The sequence below is a fragment of the Eublepharis macularius genome, chromosome 5 (genome assembly GCF_028583425.1).
Source record: "Eublepharis macularius isolate TG4126 chromosome 5, MPM_Emac_v1.0, whole genome shotgun sequence".
NCBI classification, from domain to species: Eukaryota; Metazoa; Chordata; class Lepidosauria; order Squamata; family Eublepharidae; genus Eublepharis; species Eublepharis macularius.
The window spans coordinates 119,943,167-119,959,886 of NC_072794.1; the positions used below are offsets into that span (position 1 = coordinate 119,943,167).

The 16,720-nt window shown below is 46.6% G+C and overlaps 1 protein-coding gene across 2 annotated transcripts; it reads right to left on the bottom strand.

The window, feature by feature from the left end:
• Positions 1–501: 501 nt before the first annotated feature.
• LOC129330780 (uncharacterized) lies at positions 502–16,407 on the bottom strand. 2 transcript variants are annotated; one of them, XM_054980967.1, is made up of 3 exons: positions 16,244–16,407; positions 5,902–6,048; positions 502–2,319 (listed from the first exon to the last, which is right to left on the bottom strand). In XM_054980967.1, the coding sequence occupies exons 2-3, from the start codon at positions 6,017–6,019 to the stop codon at positions 1,718–1,720; spliced, it is 720 nt and encodes a 239-aa protein (XP_054836942.1). In that variant the 5' UTR covers positions 6,020–6,048; positions 16,244–16,407; the 3' UTR covers positions 502–1,717. The 2 variants fall into 2 exon arrangements, with proteins under 2 accessions (XP_054836942.1, XP_054836941.1); XM_054980966.1 differs by having other exon boundaries at positions 5,902–6,039; positions 16,352–16,373.
• Positions 16,408–16,720: the final 313 nt, after the last annotated feature.

The window sequence follows — 16,720 nt, forward strand, 5'->3', positions numbered from 1 at the left end:
TAGAATCAGAACACTTAAGAAAACATTTGGGGGAAGACTGAAATCTTTCCTTCTTCCTTTATTCCTTCCTTCTGTGTCACTGGAACTTCTTTAAGCTGTTGTTTGCTATGTCTGGGCAAGCCCTTCATGTTAGGAATGCACCTTAAAACAGAATTATCTGGAGAACTGATCATTAGGCAGCAGGTGGTAAAGATTTATTTCCCCCCTCCTCCGCCTCTCTCCATTCCATCTACCATAAGCTGAACCAGTGAAAAGAAGGGAACCAACATATCATAAAAGAAATGACATAGGCAGCTGGAATACAATGTTTCTCTGAAAGAGTTTGAAGACAAACAAGAGTATCAAGTATTTGAGTTTCTGACTACAACTCTTTGCCCACTCCTCAAAGTCCCCATTCTTTCCTTCCTTCTAATTGTGATATATGCAGCTGTCACTTTCCTCAGGGAAGAGGATATTCTATTTTGATTTATGACTCACTTGCCCCCATATTCGGAAAGAAGAGACGGACACAAGGCTTGGGTGAAACAGGGCCATTTATTGACCAAACAAATCTAATTTAAACTAGGAACTAGTAACGGCAAGGGTGTAACTAGCGGTACAGTTCGAGCGAGAAGGTCACACTGACCAGCTCCGGATACTGCATGGGCGAGCAACCCCCTGCCCTAGGCGCGAGCCCTGCAATGCATGGCTGTAACCCAGCCGGCCAGGCGAATGGTTCCCCCCTTCAAAGCGCCATACACCCCAGTCGTAAAGCCCGAGGGAAGGCCTTTTCCAGGGGGTCCCAGGGCAGTCTGCCCTCTCAGCTGGCAGCCGTAAAGCCCGCCAGCCGATCCGAGACAGACCCCCATTCCCCACCAATGGGGATGTGCCACCGGGTGCTCACCAGCCCGCTCTGCCTACCCCGGCTAACCTGCCAACGCAACCTAAACAACAACCAACCTCCCACAACTTGGCAGTACAAGGTAGGCGAAAAACACCCCTCACCAACAGCCAATCCGGTGAGAGGCGAAAAAATTCCTACCTGGCCCTAAACCAGCGACCGGACTCACCTGTACTGCCAAACCCAGGGGTGTGGAGGGCGGGACGAGCTTGCCAAGCACTGCACGGAGGGAAAAGGCGGGGTGTGCCTATAACGGCTGCAAGCCCCACCCCAGCCAAGCACCCGGATGCCCGGGAAAGCCGTTGCCTCTCCCTCCGTGCATGCGAGCAAATGGAGGCACCCGGGTAAGCGCGCAGGCGCGCTCCGGGAGTGCCTTTTTGCCCCCATATTCGGAAAGAAGAGACGGACACAAGGCTTGGGTGAAACAGGGCCATTTATTGACCAAACAAATCTAATTTAAACTAGGAACTAGTAACGGCAAGGGTGTAACTAGCAGTACAGTTCGAGCGAGAAGGTCACACTGACCAGCTCCTGATACTGCATGGGCGAGCAACCCCCTGCCCTAGGCGCGAGCCCTGCAATGCATGGCTGTAACCCAGCCGGCCAGGCGAATGGTTCCCCCCTTCAAAGCGCCATACACCCCAGCCGTAAAGCCCGAGGGAAGGCCTTTTCCAGGGGGTCCCAGGGCAGTCTGCCCTCTCAGCTGGCAGCCGTAAAGCCCGCCAGCCGATCCGAGACAGACCCCCATTCCCCACCAATGGGGATGTGCCACCGGGTGCTCACCAGCCCGCTCTGCCTACCCCGGCTAACCTGCCACCGTTAGGGCCAAGCCTCTGCTTAGGCCCTAACGCCCCACATCTCCTGCAGGGCTAACCACAACCCTTGCCGCAAGTCATTCAAAAAGATCTCATTGCCCTTAAAGGACAGATGGACACCATCTCCCCGGTAAAGGTCAGCATAAGTGTCCCTAATCTGGGGATGGGGCAAATAGACCCCCAGCCCTGCACCCAAAGCCTTAAACATAGCCTTATTGGCCTTCCGCCTAGCCCGTTCGACCCCTTCGTGATCCAAAGCCTCCCTCCACACACGACGTGGGAGGATGGCAGACCACATTATCAGGACCCCGGGCCAACGCTGCCCAATAAACTTTAAATCGGCCTGTGCCTGCAGCGTAAGGGCCTTACCTTTGACCCAACCTAAATCATTCCCACCTAAATGTATCACTAAGAAATGCGGGGGAGGTGCACACCGTCCCCCAAACAAGAGAGGCAACAGGCCCGGCCACCGCAGGCCCCGACGGCCCTGCCACTCAATTTGCGCCCATCGACTGAGGCCAAGCTGGGACCCCAAATGCGTCCTCTTAGCCTGATGGGCGGCCCAGAAGATCATGCTGTGCCCGCAGATGAGGATCCGACACCTCCCACAGCGAACCACAGCACCTGAAGAAGAAAAAACACAATCAGCCACAAATCATAACGGGGCCGGCAGAGGACGGACATACCCCCGGTACGCTGCCGACCGCCACCGCCCAACTCTGCGAATGGCTGCTTCTGGGTAGCCCATCGCAGCAGCTGTAGAGGCCGCCCCTATCCGAAACGAATGGGTACAGAACTTGAAACCCACAAGACCAAGCTTACCCAAGGCCTTTTCGGTAACCGCCCAGAATTGGTACCGAGTCAATGGGGACGCATCCAGATGGCGAAATAAGAGACCATCGTCAGACCCGCGCTTCTCCAGATACAAGCGCAACCCTCGTACCGGGCATAACTCGGCGTCAACACAGGATCCAAGCTGAACCACAGACCCCTTGCAATGCTGGTCGGTTTTGGACCTTCTGAGCCGAAGTGAAACTGCATCCCCTGCAAACTGCACATCTCCCACCAACAGCGCACGCTGTGATGAGTCCGTACGGGACTTGGCCACCAACTCCCCAATTCTGAGGGCCCCAAAGAAGGCCGTGAGCGCAGCAGCATGGAAAAGCGCCGCTTCATAGTCAGAAGAGCATACCGACTGCCAGGTGTCACCTAACCCCTTAAGGATGGATGGAGAAATAGGCTGCCTGGCGTCAGGCCGAGAACCTACCTCCCGAGACCAACCCTCCAGCATCTTGCGCAACCTAAAGTCCCCTGTCACCTCCTGAAATCCCCGCGCCTTGCTATCAAAGGCCAGGGCAGCCAGAAGCCCTCTAATGGACTTCACAGAAAGGCCGCTTAACTTCCTATTGATAAAAAACTGCATAAGATGCTCAGCTGGAATGGGCCAAATCTGCTCCAAGCCAGCCTCCAGTCGGAAACCCCCAAACTGCCGCACAGCGCGATCATACGACCTTCTTGTGCTAGGGGCGATGGCTAAACGGATGGCTCTGTGCACTTCGTCCCTCCAAGACTCCACAGCTCCAGAGGCATCAGGGATGGCATGGGATCGGCCTCGGGGGCAAGCTGACGAAACCGCTCCATCTGCTGGCGAGACAGAGCGTCCGCCACGCCATTATCAATACCGGGAACATGTCGTGCCCTAAACAGGATGTTGAGCTGAAGGCAACGGAGCGTGAATGGCCTGACCAGTCGCATGACCCTAGGCGACCTGGCCGAGAGGGAATTGATAACATGAACCACAGCCATGTTATCACACCAAAAGTGGACAACACGGTTTGCCAGTTCATCCCCCCACAACCAGAGTGCCACCAAGATTGGAAAAAATTCCAAAAACATTAAATCCTTGGTGATGCCCTGATTGTGCCAAGCTGCCGGCCAGGATTCAGCGCACCAGTGACCTCGGAAAAAGACACCGAAGCCTGTAGCCCCAGCGGCATCCGATGCCACCCGTAATTCTGCCTCTAACAACAGCTCTTCCCGCCACATCAGAACGCCATTAAAGGACGAGAGAAAGTCCTCCCAAACCTTAAGGTCTTCCCTGACCCCCAGCGACAGCCGAACCCTATGGTGGGGCAGACGTAGCCCCGACATGGCGTCACACAGGCGCCTCAGAAAGGCCCGTCCTGGCGCCACCGCCTTACATGCGAAGTTTAGGTGACCTACAACCTGTTGCAGCTCGCGGAGGGAAGCCTTCCGTTTGCCCAGAAGCGCTGCAAGGTGCATCCGCAAATCAGCCACCTTAACAAATGGCAGACGCAAAGTCTGCGAGACAGTATCAATCTCGATCCCCAGGTACGTAAGGACCTGGGCTGGACCCTCCGTCTTTTCATGGGCCAGGGGGACTCCAAGCTCATCCGCCAAGGCCATGAAGCCCGCCAGCAACCGGGCGCATTGGCCCGTTCCCTGGGGGCCACAAAAAATAAAATCATCAAGGTAGTGGGCGGAGTCATGGCATTGCTGCCTCTGACCCAAGGCCCATTCCAAGAATGAGCTAAATTTCTCGAAGGCCGCGCAGGAAACAGAACACCCCATAGGGAGCGCCCTATCCATATAAAATTGGCCATTGAAAGAAAAACCTAACAGCTCGAAGTCCCCCGGGTGAACAGGAAGAAGGCGAAATGCAGACTTAATGTCACATTTAGCCATCTCCGCACCCAGCCCATTGCGCTTCACCATCCTAACAGCCTCGTCAAAAGACGTGTACCGAACAGTACACAGATGCTCTGGAATGGCATCGTTAACGGAGTCCCCCCTGGGAAAGGACAGGTGATGTATCAATCGATACTCACCAGGTGCCTTCTTAGGCACAACCCCAAGAGGGGACACCCTCAAGTTAGGTACCGGGGGAGCTGCAAAGGGGCCTAAAACCCGCCCGTCAGCACATTCCTTGGAAATTTTAAGTCGAACAACCTCCTCCAAGCCGTTCACTGAACGCAAATTTGACGACATGAAGGGGGCCCGAGGGCCCTGGAAGGGAATACGAAAACCGTGCGTAAAACCATCTAACAGGTACTGGGCGGAGGCACGGTCGGGGTATCCCCGCAAGACCCTAGCCAGTGCCTTCAGATTTATGGGGGTAGGACCCCTTGTCAACAGCTGGCTGACTTGTCCCGCCCCCAGGGCGCTTACCTCCGCCCCGAGGCTTGGGGCGAGGGCAGGCAGAAAAGGGGTGGGAACCCCTGCACCTTGGGCACTCGTGCTTAAACCCACACCCCTTCCTGGAACACACACCCTGATATGCAAAGTCCCAACAAAGCAGTCGGGGCTGAACCGACTGCCCCGCTGAGGCGCGGGTACCAGAAGGGGTGCTAAGCTTGTGCAACAAATGCCCGCTATCAGCCCTATCGCCCAGATTGGGCTTGGCTGGAGCCATCAACTGCAACCATAGCTGCTGATGGATCCGGTCCCAAGGTAAAGTGGGGTCGGCAGCCGCGCGCATCCGGAACTCTTCGTCGTACTGCATCCAAGCAGCACCGACGAAGTCCGTATATCCCCTGTAAACAATATCAATATATTGAAACAAGGGAGCCGCCCGCTGGGGTTGAGCCCGTGCAATAACCCCAGCATAAATCAGCATGCCGGGCAGCCAATTGGACCAGGTACGATCCACCTTGCGCCTTTTAAGTCTCTCCTTGTCGTGATCGTCCATGTCCTCCTTATCCTTCTTTTCCAGCTCCCGGAAAAGAAGGGTAAAGACATCGACAAACTCGCCCCGGAGTATCTTGTCCCTGGTGGCTGGGGTCAGATGATCTCCCAATGGGAGCGCTGCATCCCCAAACGGGGTAGCCCTGTAGGGCAAAACCCCCAACGGAGTAGGTTGATAGTAAGGGGGGACTTGATAAGGCGGCCAGAGGCCTTGGGATTGCGCAAAGGGTTGCACACCAAAACCAGCACTAGCCGAGGCTGAAGACGTGCCCGGAGTAGAGGCAGAGGGCACAAATCCCTGCTGAACTGGGGGAACCTGCTGACCCCAAGACTGCCATTGCCCCCCGCCAACCGACTGCGGCTGGAAAGAGTGCCCAGGCCAAACAGCCGACCCGGCAATAGGGGCGTGCGCAAACTGTGATCCCCAATTAGCCGGGTTGGCAGCTGGGACAACTGGCCCCCAGGGCCAAGAATGTGGTGTAAGTGGTGCAGGAGACCTACCCTCCTGCTCGGGCTGATCCACTGCAACCGCGATCTGAGGAATCTCTGCCACTTCAGCAACCTCTTCCTCCACTTGGGCAGCACTCCCAGCAGCCTCCAAGTCATCCTGCCGATCCATTCCGCCACCAGCGCCGGCACCTGTTGGACCTTCCAAAGCAGAGAGACGGGTGAGGACCTCCCGCTGAAAAGTGGCCTGTGAAACTCTCTTCGAAGCCCTGCCAGCCCTACTCCCAACCGCATGCCTGGAAGAGCCACCTCTGGCGGATTCCAGAGCGGCCAATTTTGCCAAAATCTCCTGCCTAGCCGACTCTACATCTTCCTCATCCGAGGAAGACACCGGCAATGGTCGCTTGGCAATAGGGCGCCTGGCGGGCTGCTTGCCCTTGCTATTACCCACTCCCTTTTTAGGAGGCATGGTCCAGGAGTGGCCAAGGACCCAAACCAAATCAATTGCCCCTAGGTCCCCAAATGGGCTGCTGCCGCCCAATGAACCCAAGTCAAAGCCACCGGAACCAGGAAATGCCCTGAAGCCTAAACCCTGCCTGGAACCCACCACCAACCCGTAAACACTGTGAGGTGGGTGGGCTGAGAGAGCTCTGAGAGAGCTGTGACTGACCCAAGGCACCCCGCTAGCTTTAAGTGAATGAGGGGGCAATCAACCCCAGCACTCCAGCCTAGAGTCCTGCGCTCTTAACCCCTACCCAACTAGCTGTCCCAAAGCGGGGGGGGGGGGTTATCACCACGCGGCAGTTGAACCGATCCCAAGCTTGGGGGGAAAGAGGGGACAAACACCGCAGAAAAAGGAATGCCCCTTCCAGAGCGGGATGGAAACCCGCTACCACCCCTTCCCCCCACCAGAGAAAAGGCCCGACTATTCCAGCAGGACAGGGAAAAAACGCGGCGCGGAGGCGGGAACCCAGCAGCCAGGCCGGCGGAAAGCCGCGCCGCCGCTAAAAAGGCTCCACGCGAGGCTCCACACTGATGGGAAGCCCCCGCCCGGAACGCCAAACCCCGGGACGAAGCCTCCAGCAACGAGGCCGCCGCCCGAGGAAAGATCCCAGCCCAGACCAAACCGCGCCGACTCCCGTCGGCCGAGGAAAGCCGGAGCAGCCAAGCGGAGCTGCTGCTGGCCGAGGAGAGCGGGCCCGACGCAGCCCAAGGAGCAAGTCGCGGCCGCGCGTCCTCCTCACAACGAGCTTGCCAAGCACTGCACGGAGGGAAAAGGCGGGGTGTGCCTATAACGGCTGCAAGCCCCACCCCAGCCAAGCACCCGGATGCCCGGGAAAGCCGTCGCCTCTCCCTCCGTGCATGCGAGCAAATGGAGGCACCCGGGTAAGCGCGCAGGCGCGCTCCGGGAGTGCCTTTTTCTATCAGTACTCATATGGTTTATCAGTACTCATATGGTTTATCCTTCAGCCTCTCTGAGAACCATTCCTCCTCACTATCTCCCTAGCAGTAGTGATCTCTTTATATATCTGGGGCTTAATTCCAGAGAGATTTATACAAACATTTTCACAAGAGGTCCATAACTGCTCAAAGCAATCAACTTTGCTGAGTGAGAAACTTTCATGGGCCAAACTTTCTAAGACTAAATCTCGTCTAATAATGGTTCTTTATTTCTAGCAGAATCTCTCAATCATAAATCTCTTAGAATTGAAGGCTGTTTTTAAACTCCTATGTGTGCCACCTAACTCTGAATTGAGGTGAATCAAATGTTCAGAGGTAAATATTTTTGGCAGAAAAGCGGAGTCTGGGAAAGAGCCATCAATGGTTCTTTCTGGTTTGCTGATGATCACAGCCAAGTAAGTGGCTGCACTGGTGTCCTTTCCATTTTCTAAATCATTCTCCAGGTGTGTGTAAGAGAGGCAGCTTCCAAGGGCCTCAAACAACCAATGGCCCTTCTCTCCACAAGAAGGGGAAAGAAGAAGAGCAGGCTCCTGCCGCCACTTGCACCTCCCATGTCTGGGGCTTGGGTAGTTGCTTCCAGCAGCAGCAGTGACTTCTTCCCACCTCACATGGGATGACAGGCAGCACTTGTTTGTCCCTAGTAGGGGGCAATGATGGGGGGGCTGTGATTCTGGGACCCCATCCTGGATAAAATTGCCCAGACCCCATAATCACTTAGACTGTCCCTGCTAGAATTAGAGAAGTGCATACACAGTCATGAAATTTGGCAACAAGGTCTCTAAAAGGCAAATGAAACTGAAGGCATCACTCTGAAGTATTTTAATTTGTCTTCAGTGACTTCACTGTGTGCAGAGCCAAATCTCATAGACTACAAGATATTTCTGGGAATGCCACTGCCTGAGGGGATGGGATAACCACTGCCATCTGGTATCATGGAAAGGCTATTCTTCTTTTAAGGGAAGGATATGATGGAGACAGACATCTCTGATGGGAAGTATGGCTGCTTGAGTTTGTTGAGGGAGGTGCAAACATTTTCACCCTCTTTTGACAGTCCACAAATGATAGCAGGGAGGAGACACACACTTGTGTTATGAAATCTTTCAAAATATACCCCAAATTTTGACTCATCCCTTCTCTGTCCTGCACCCAGCTGAGCAGAACACTTTCTTAATCATTTCTCCACACACCTTACAGGTTTCCTTACCCCCTTTCATTACAAAGATTTGGCCTTAGTTAGAAGGGCACCTACTCAGAGACAACAAATAAGCAAATCTGTGACGGGATTTTATTGTAAAACTTTGATAGTCCAGCTTTCTTCAACAGAGCCCAAAGTCTACAGAAGATTCCTTGGGTCTGGCTTGTAGATTCCTTCGGTCTGGTTCCCATATGCAGAAGAATGGTATGGGAATGAGATGGTAGAATGGACTGCATCCATTTTGAACTGGATGTGGATGATCATGGAGGATCACATTTTGTAAAGTTTCTCTATAACCCCCCCAAAATTCTGCAAACAAAATCCAGAAATGCCAGCAACTAGGGAAGATAGTACCTTTCTGTGTGCTATGCTAGCTTGCATGGAGATTTTTCATGAACAAAATTTCAACTCGGAAAGATACTAGTGTAGATAACAGTTAAACAGATGCAAAGTGAACCAACAATTTAAAGGTGTTTTCTTATTTTTTTTCCTGGAAGTTTTTTTTCTTTCTTTTCTATTACCCCAGTGCTGATGACAGAGATATACTGAAAGACATGTTGGGGGAACAATGTTTACAAAACTCCACCCTGCAATCCTTTCACAGGAGGTATGAAAGTGTCCTAAAATGACAGGAAGGCAAAGATAATCCCAGGAGGTCTTCTCAGCCACAGTTCCTCAGTTAAATTCTGTGTGAAGGATTTCTTTTTCTTGACAAGAAAGCAACAGAATAATATGCATTGAAAGGTCTGGTGTCTAATTAAAAGAATGCTTTCACTCTTAAAGAATCTCTTGGGGTTTCAGAGGTAGAGTCAAAACTGAATCTTCATCAGAGAACTCTCAAACAATGCCTGAACTAAAACCTTGAAGAGCAAAGTAGCAGCTTTTATCAGTCAAAAACCAAGGCGGTCAAAGGCTTTCCAGCAAAGGAATCATTCAGCTGCTGTTAGGAAGGTCAACTGAATGTTAGCCAAAGTGGTGCAGTTCGCTTTTAAAGATTTTTCTGAGCCTAATGCCTTTAAAAAAAAAAAAAATTATTGGATTAGAAATCACTATAATATCCATTACAATCAATTTCCTTTAAATATTCCAGTTCTAACCCCCTCCCTTCCCCCCCTTTTATTGACTTCCAACAGTTTTCCAACCCCTTATCCATTTTTCCCCCTACTCATTTCAAACTTATTTTATTCTCTTAAACATATACTTTCACTCTCTTCTAAGCTTATCTACTATAACACAGTGCTATCTCTATTCCCTTTCCCACTTGACTTATCAACTAAATATTCCATTCCTGACATATATTCTTTAATAATAACAATCATTTGTCTAATTTTTGTACTCTATATTCTATCTTATTCATTCTAGTCTCGTCAATATAGGACAAACAATTTGTCTGAGCCTAATGCCTTTGAGGGTATTAAATATGGATTTTAATTCATATTTTTATTTAGAAAAATATAGAAAACACAATATAATAACTGAAACTTTTTTTACAAGAACTATCCAAATATTCGAACAAGACTAACCACAGAGTTAAAACAAGTAATTATCCTGCATCTATATGCATCAGCTTGCATTCCTGACAGAAAAATGAAAACAGCTCAAGATTTTTTTGCCTATCTAAGCAAACAACTGTGTGTGATTTTTACATGAACCAAGCAAACAGCTTGTTAGTATTTCCATTCATATGATTTTGCTACTTCATATAAAAAGGAGCATGGAGAAAGAAAGTGATGAGATCACTAGGATCACTATGTATTTTAGAAAGATTTGGGGATATAGCCACCTCATCTTGAGAAAACTATACCAGCCTAAGCAATACTTATTTGGAAAAGATTTGTGTTTCATTATCCCCATCAATACATTGTTTTTCACTTGTACTACAAGGGGCTTTGGCCCAGCACTGAAATGAGTATTGGAACTAGACTTTTTACCTGACATAATTAATACACTAGAAAAATATTCAGATTTTAATTCCATTTATGCAATTCATGATTTAGAATACAGTAATATTTTTTTTTGATAGCTAAGACCAGACTGTGACCTTTAGGAAAATCAAAATACCAAATGTTGCATGTTTCTGGATTTTCAACATCTCTTCATTATACATTTAATCACACAATCACCATTCATATTCACATAATTATGATGTCTATTTTCTTGCAACTTCTTATTGAAAAACAGTCATAAAAAAGCAGAAGGCCCTATAAAGTAAATCAATAAATATCAAAATCGGAATGTGAATCAGAATTTTCTTAATCTAATTACTATAATTAAAACATACCATACAAGACAGAACCAGTCATGGGAGGGGAGAGGCAGGAAAATCACACTTCAGTGAACGGAAATCTTTGCACCTGGTTCCAACCTCATATGACAAGCTCATCTTGGTATTTATTGTGCTTCATAGTTCTCATATAGCTTCCTCTGAATCACATTTCACAGATTCTGATCCTTTATAGTCACTACCAGATTGTCTGAAAATGGCTCCACATTCCAAATGGCTCAGCTAAGTTATGGTGCTTACCCTAAAAACCATTTTGCTTTTATTCCCTTCGTTGAATGACTATTGTCCAAGAAATTATTCCACCTAAAGACAAAACTATACATGATATTTATAACCCATCCAAGTTTTGTAACATGGGTCTATCCCAGGCTTGTGGTAAATGGATATGAGAATTAATGTGCAAAAGGTGTGGATAGGCAGAACATCCACAGCTCGTCCTTTGAAACTGCCACTGCCCTAGTCTCACTTGTTCTTGCAACCAGGATCATTTCCAAACTAGAACCTGGATGGAGAAAAATTGAAAATGATCTGCTGGAACAAAAACAGAAGCTATAGAGAAGGTAGCACTTTGACATGAAAAGGATTAACATTTAAACTTACCATGAAATGTTCATTTACCATTCACAAGGTTCATGCACATGCAAGTTGAACCTCTTACCAGATCGCCTCAATTTATATTTTTTAGTTCAGATGGAATTTCATTTTGAACAGTTTTTCCCTGTAGATTAACTACATCTACAGGCTTTCTTGCATACATTACTTTGTCTACTACTAAAGTTAGTTTGTGAAGGCAACCAATCAGATCAGATCATAATGCATGACTGTCTAAGTGATGCCCCCAAATAATCACAGTTCCCATGAGGCAGTGGGAGGATGCAATGATCTAAACAGTTGTTTCCTGAGTTAACAATTGTCAGCTCATGTACTTCCTGTCTTCATGTGCCTTTTGTGCTTTAAATCATTCCTCCACAAATTTACAAATTGGGGCAGAATCATATTTAGTCTTCGCTGTCATCCATAGATTGGTCCTAAAATAACACTATTTTAAACTTCTTCTCACCAAAAGATGTCTGCACCTGCCTTTGGTGCTGCATAAGTTGTATCCATAATGCTTCCTATCACAAGGTGACAAGGTACAAGACAGAATGGGGCTCATGCTTTTCATCGTTTTGTTGAAAAGGCTATTTTTGCCGCTGCAGTTTTTTTTAACCTGTCCCTTCTTTGTATTTCTATTTAATAGACAGATAAAGGGGAGCCCAGTTGCTCAGTGCAGCTGTCATCCTAGCAACAGTATCTTCTACCTTAGGTTGTCAGTGTTGCTATAAAACACTGAGCTTTAACAACAGATAATTGTGGCAACCACTGAAAACTTGCAAGGTTACAGCGGCTTAGGCCATTGTGCATGTAGGATGTAAAGGGGGAGATTCAAGGACACAGCATACAATTTCTCAAGATTGGATCTTCCTTTCTATGGTCAAAATATCTGTTTTTACACACCTCATCTGAAAAGCACTGCTGAAGGGGCCAGACACAAAGTAATGAGTTCATGGAAGAAGAGAACTATGCCGGAGTGTGTATCTCAGGTTACCCCGCCCCTGACACAACATTATTAGAAATCCATTGCTAGAGTTCTGCTGAATAGGTGAGCTGGCAATGGATTGCAGGACTCCCCAGCGCAGCGGGCAGATTTTATCTTTCCAGAGGCCAGATGAGCTTAACTTTGGAATGCATGGTAAATCCAATAAGTGCAAGAGTTAGTTTAGTAAGTAATTTAAGAAGTGGTTACCTTCCCTCCTTATACACACACACACACAAACACACTTACCAAACCCATATAGAATTAAACAAAAGAGCTGCCCTCTTTGTGAGAGGAATCCCCCCCCCACACACACATACTTCCTTGAAAAAATCTGAGCACAAGAGCAAATGTCTGAAATTCATGGCTCTAATGTGTACTTTATCAATCTGTACCTTGCCTCAAAATGAAGACCAGGCAATATTAATTTCAAATGCCCTATTTTGAAATTTGTTTTTCTATCATTTTTCTCTATTTGTGTAACTCCCATTAATATTCACTAATGTTCTGACAACAAGTACATATCAAAATTGGAGAAGAAGACCAAGCAGAAGTGTGAATTTGGCTGTCTTGTCATTGTATAAAATTTAGTAAATTTCAGAAAAGTAGAAAGATTGATTACAGGGACAAAAACGGACCTTTGTTTTGACATGGCATGTTTTTAACACTGCTTTCATGCATATATATATAAGTATGTACTTAAATAGTATTTTGATATTTATACCCTGTTTTTCTCCCCAATGGAGACCCAAAGTGGCCTGCAACATTATCCTCTTCTCCTCAGTTTTATCCTCATAATAATTCTATGTGAGGTAGGCTAGGTAGAGAGGGTGGACTGCTCTGAGGCCATCCAGTGAACTTCCACGATAGAACTGGGATTTGAACCTGTGTTTCCTAGATCTTAATTTGGCACTCTAATCATTATACCACACCGGCTCTCCTACCACACTCACAGCATGGTATTCTTTCCCTAGTGGCTCAAAGTAATGTACAATTCCACATTTAAAAAATACTCAATTAAGAATAAAACTCTAATTAACTCCCCTCCTCCAGAAAATGTTTACGGTCCATTAAAAGCACTCTTGAATAAAATACCAGCACCTCCTAAAACCTTACAAAGACAGCTAACCTCTTCATGGATCTCTTTCCACAAGGTAGGAACTCCTATATAAAAAAGCCAAGGTTCTAGTTTATGCCAAATGGCCTATCTGAAGATTATTTTCATATGCAGTTGGAGACAAGAAGTTTGTTCACTGGTGAAAAGGGGAGGAAAGGGTCCCCTTTGACCACTAAAGTTACGTTTGGGATTATAGGACCTACATAGGCAAAAGCAGAACTATGGTTGTAATAAGAAGGGGAACTGGCATAAATTAAGCAAAAAAGCTGGCTAAATCCAAACCATGCAGAGACATAGTCCTTTAAATATGTGGATCCTAGGATCCCATTAAGAAGACTGTTTTAAAATAGGCAAGATATATTCCTCTCAACTAGCCCTTGGCAATCATTGGACTGCCATTTGGAACCAATTGCAGTTTCCTTGTCTTCAAGGAGACCCAGTTTGTTGTAGTGGTTAAGAGCATGGACTTCTAATCTGGAGAGCCGGGTTTGATTCCCCACTCCTCCACTTGAAGCCAGCTGGGTGACCCTGGGGAAGTCACAGTTCTCTGGAGCTCTCTCAGCCCCACCCACCTCACAGGGTGCTTTGTTGTCAGGGTAATAGTGACATACTTTGTAAACTGCTCTAAGTGGGCATTAAGTTGTCCTGAAGGGCGGTATATAAATCAAATGTTATTATTATTATTATAATAAGGGCAGTATATCCCCTAACAGAAGAGGGCAATTCCACAGGACATTCTATCAAATTAATCCAATATCTCAGAGGGGGAAAAAGTGTCACCAGGGACTTAAGACCAGGAAAGTAATATGCTGCAAATTACCTATAGAGAGAATGCTGTACATTTCTGCATGTGTGTGCGCATGCACACACACAAATATATACATACAGATGTTGCTTCATTATGTCCATTGTGGCCACTAAAACTAGTTGGAAGTAGGGCAGAGATTCAAAGTTTAATGTTAGAAACAAGCTGAAAATGGTGCAGTCTAGCTGAAGATAGCCCTATCCAGCTGAAGATAGTACCATCCATGCTCTGTCTATATTACAAAACAGCACTATGTTGTACTAGTAAAGAGAAAGAGGGATGACTAACCAAAGAGGCTACAGATTGCAGTCCATATGTCAGGGCAGTGACTTCTCAAAAAGTAAGTTCTTTCTTCCTAGCCACTAACTGTGGCATCCTAACAGGAGTTACACCCTTCTAAATCCACTAAAATCAATGGGCTTAGAAGTGTGTTACTACTTAGGAAGGTGTTATAAGACCTTCCTAACATTCTGTAGATTCACTTTGCAATCCTTTGCAGAGTTACTGCAGTCTAAGCCATGACAAAAAGTTCTCTAATTGTTTGCAGAAACAACAGATGTCAAGAAAAAGACAATAAACTAGACTTATCCTTCTAAAGAACTGCTAAAGCTTATATGAAGCATAAAATATGGCCCTCAGTGGAAGACAAGCAACAGACCTTTACAGTTATACATAAATTGTTTCCTTCTGCCTATGTCAGTGTTCAGCTGGTCTGCTGATGTTATAAAGCATAGGTCTTATGTATCTTTAATGGCTGTGTAGAAGAGAAACGTCTGTACAAAATTCAACTTCTCCACCATGGAAGGCCAAAAAGCAACATCTGGCAATATCCCTCCTAGGGATCCACTGATTCTGTCCTGTACCAAGTGCTTTGTTCACTGTTTTTCACACATTAGGTTTGTGAGTCTAGCTGGGAAATCTGTTTTATTCATCTTTTAAGAAGAAACACTATGCCCCTTTCTTGCTTGTCTGCAGCCATAAACAAGTTGTTGCAGATAAACCAAAGAAACTCTTCCTAATACTACAGGGGGTTATAATGGCTGATCCAAAACCAACTGCTACAGCGTAAGTGGTGTAACTACAAGGCCCCAGGCTGACTCTGTCTTAAAAATGTATTGCAAATGAACACAACTAGAGAGAGAAGCATTTGACCTTACTCAGAAAGGAAAAGAGAGAAAGAGAATTACCTTTTTATTTTAATCCATACTCTCCCTTATCTGATCTCCCACCCACCCACTCACAGTTGGAACTTGGAAATAGTCTCTAGAGTTCTTCCTGCATTTCTGCTTTGAAAATAAGGAGGGGAGACAGCCTTGTTTTCTTGATCTTCTCCTCAGACTTGCATCTAACAACCTCGAGCAGTTTGATCCACCTCTTGCTTAACAGGTCTAGCTATTCTTTCACAATACACTCTTCATTTTCCCATATCATCTGAATGGGGGAAATGCTTTGAGATTTAAATCAGATTTGAATGGATAACCACCTCACTGGTGGCCTTCACTAAGCCTCTATTGCTTATCCTCTGCCCATCCCTTTGTCTTAGTTCACAAGATTGTGGTGAAGATTATTTATTAAAATAATATGATCCTCCCCCTTCCACCCATCTCTGGATCCACTAGACAGCTTACAATCCATTTTTTTAAAAAAAACTATATAAATAGCATCAAAGAAAATTACATTAATAATATACATGAGGCACTTTGGGAAAGTGTACTAAAAACACCAAAGGCTGCTTTAAACCCTCAAAAGAATCACAAAACACTTATAAATAATATTTTAGTTACATTAGAATCTTCCCCAAGAAGTTTGTCACAGCTTCGTTACAGTAGAACCACAAAGTTGCAAACAAAAAATGAACTTTTTAATACTTCCTAATTTTGAATTTCTTTCCGAATTTCATTATGAACATATACGAAGCTACCTTACACCAAGTCCAATGATTGGCCTATCTAACTTACCATCATCAACTTAGGCTAGCTGCAGGTCTCTAGAATCTCAGCTAGAGAAAGTTCTTTCTCAGCCCCTCCTTCCTTCAATCCTTTAATTGGAGATGCCAAGGACGGGACCTGGGACCATCTGCATGCAAACCGTCTGCTGAGCCACAGCTTTTCTGATAGCTATCTGTTTCCTGTTAAATTTCACATCTGATTATTTTCTAAAGACCTAAGTTTGAACAGATCCTAGCAATCATCCTGTCCTCCCACTACACAACCCAACCCATCCTTGCTTGAAGAACTCTTACAAATGTACTCAGAAAGTATAGAGCTGAATGAGTGAAATAATTTGGTAGTTCTTGTCAGCATATCATCCTTGAAAGAGCAGAGCATTTTATTTTTTAAAAAACCACCTGTGATGTTTAATTTTAATCAAGACAGAGGCATTGCAAGAGACAGCCACTGGGTAGAAGAAATGCTCAAATCAAGAGCAATGAAGCA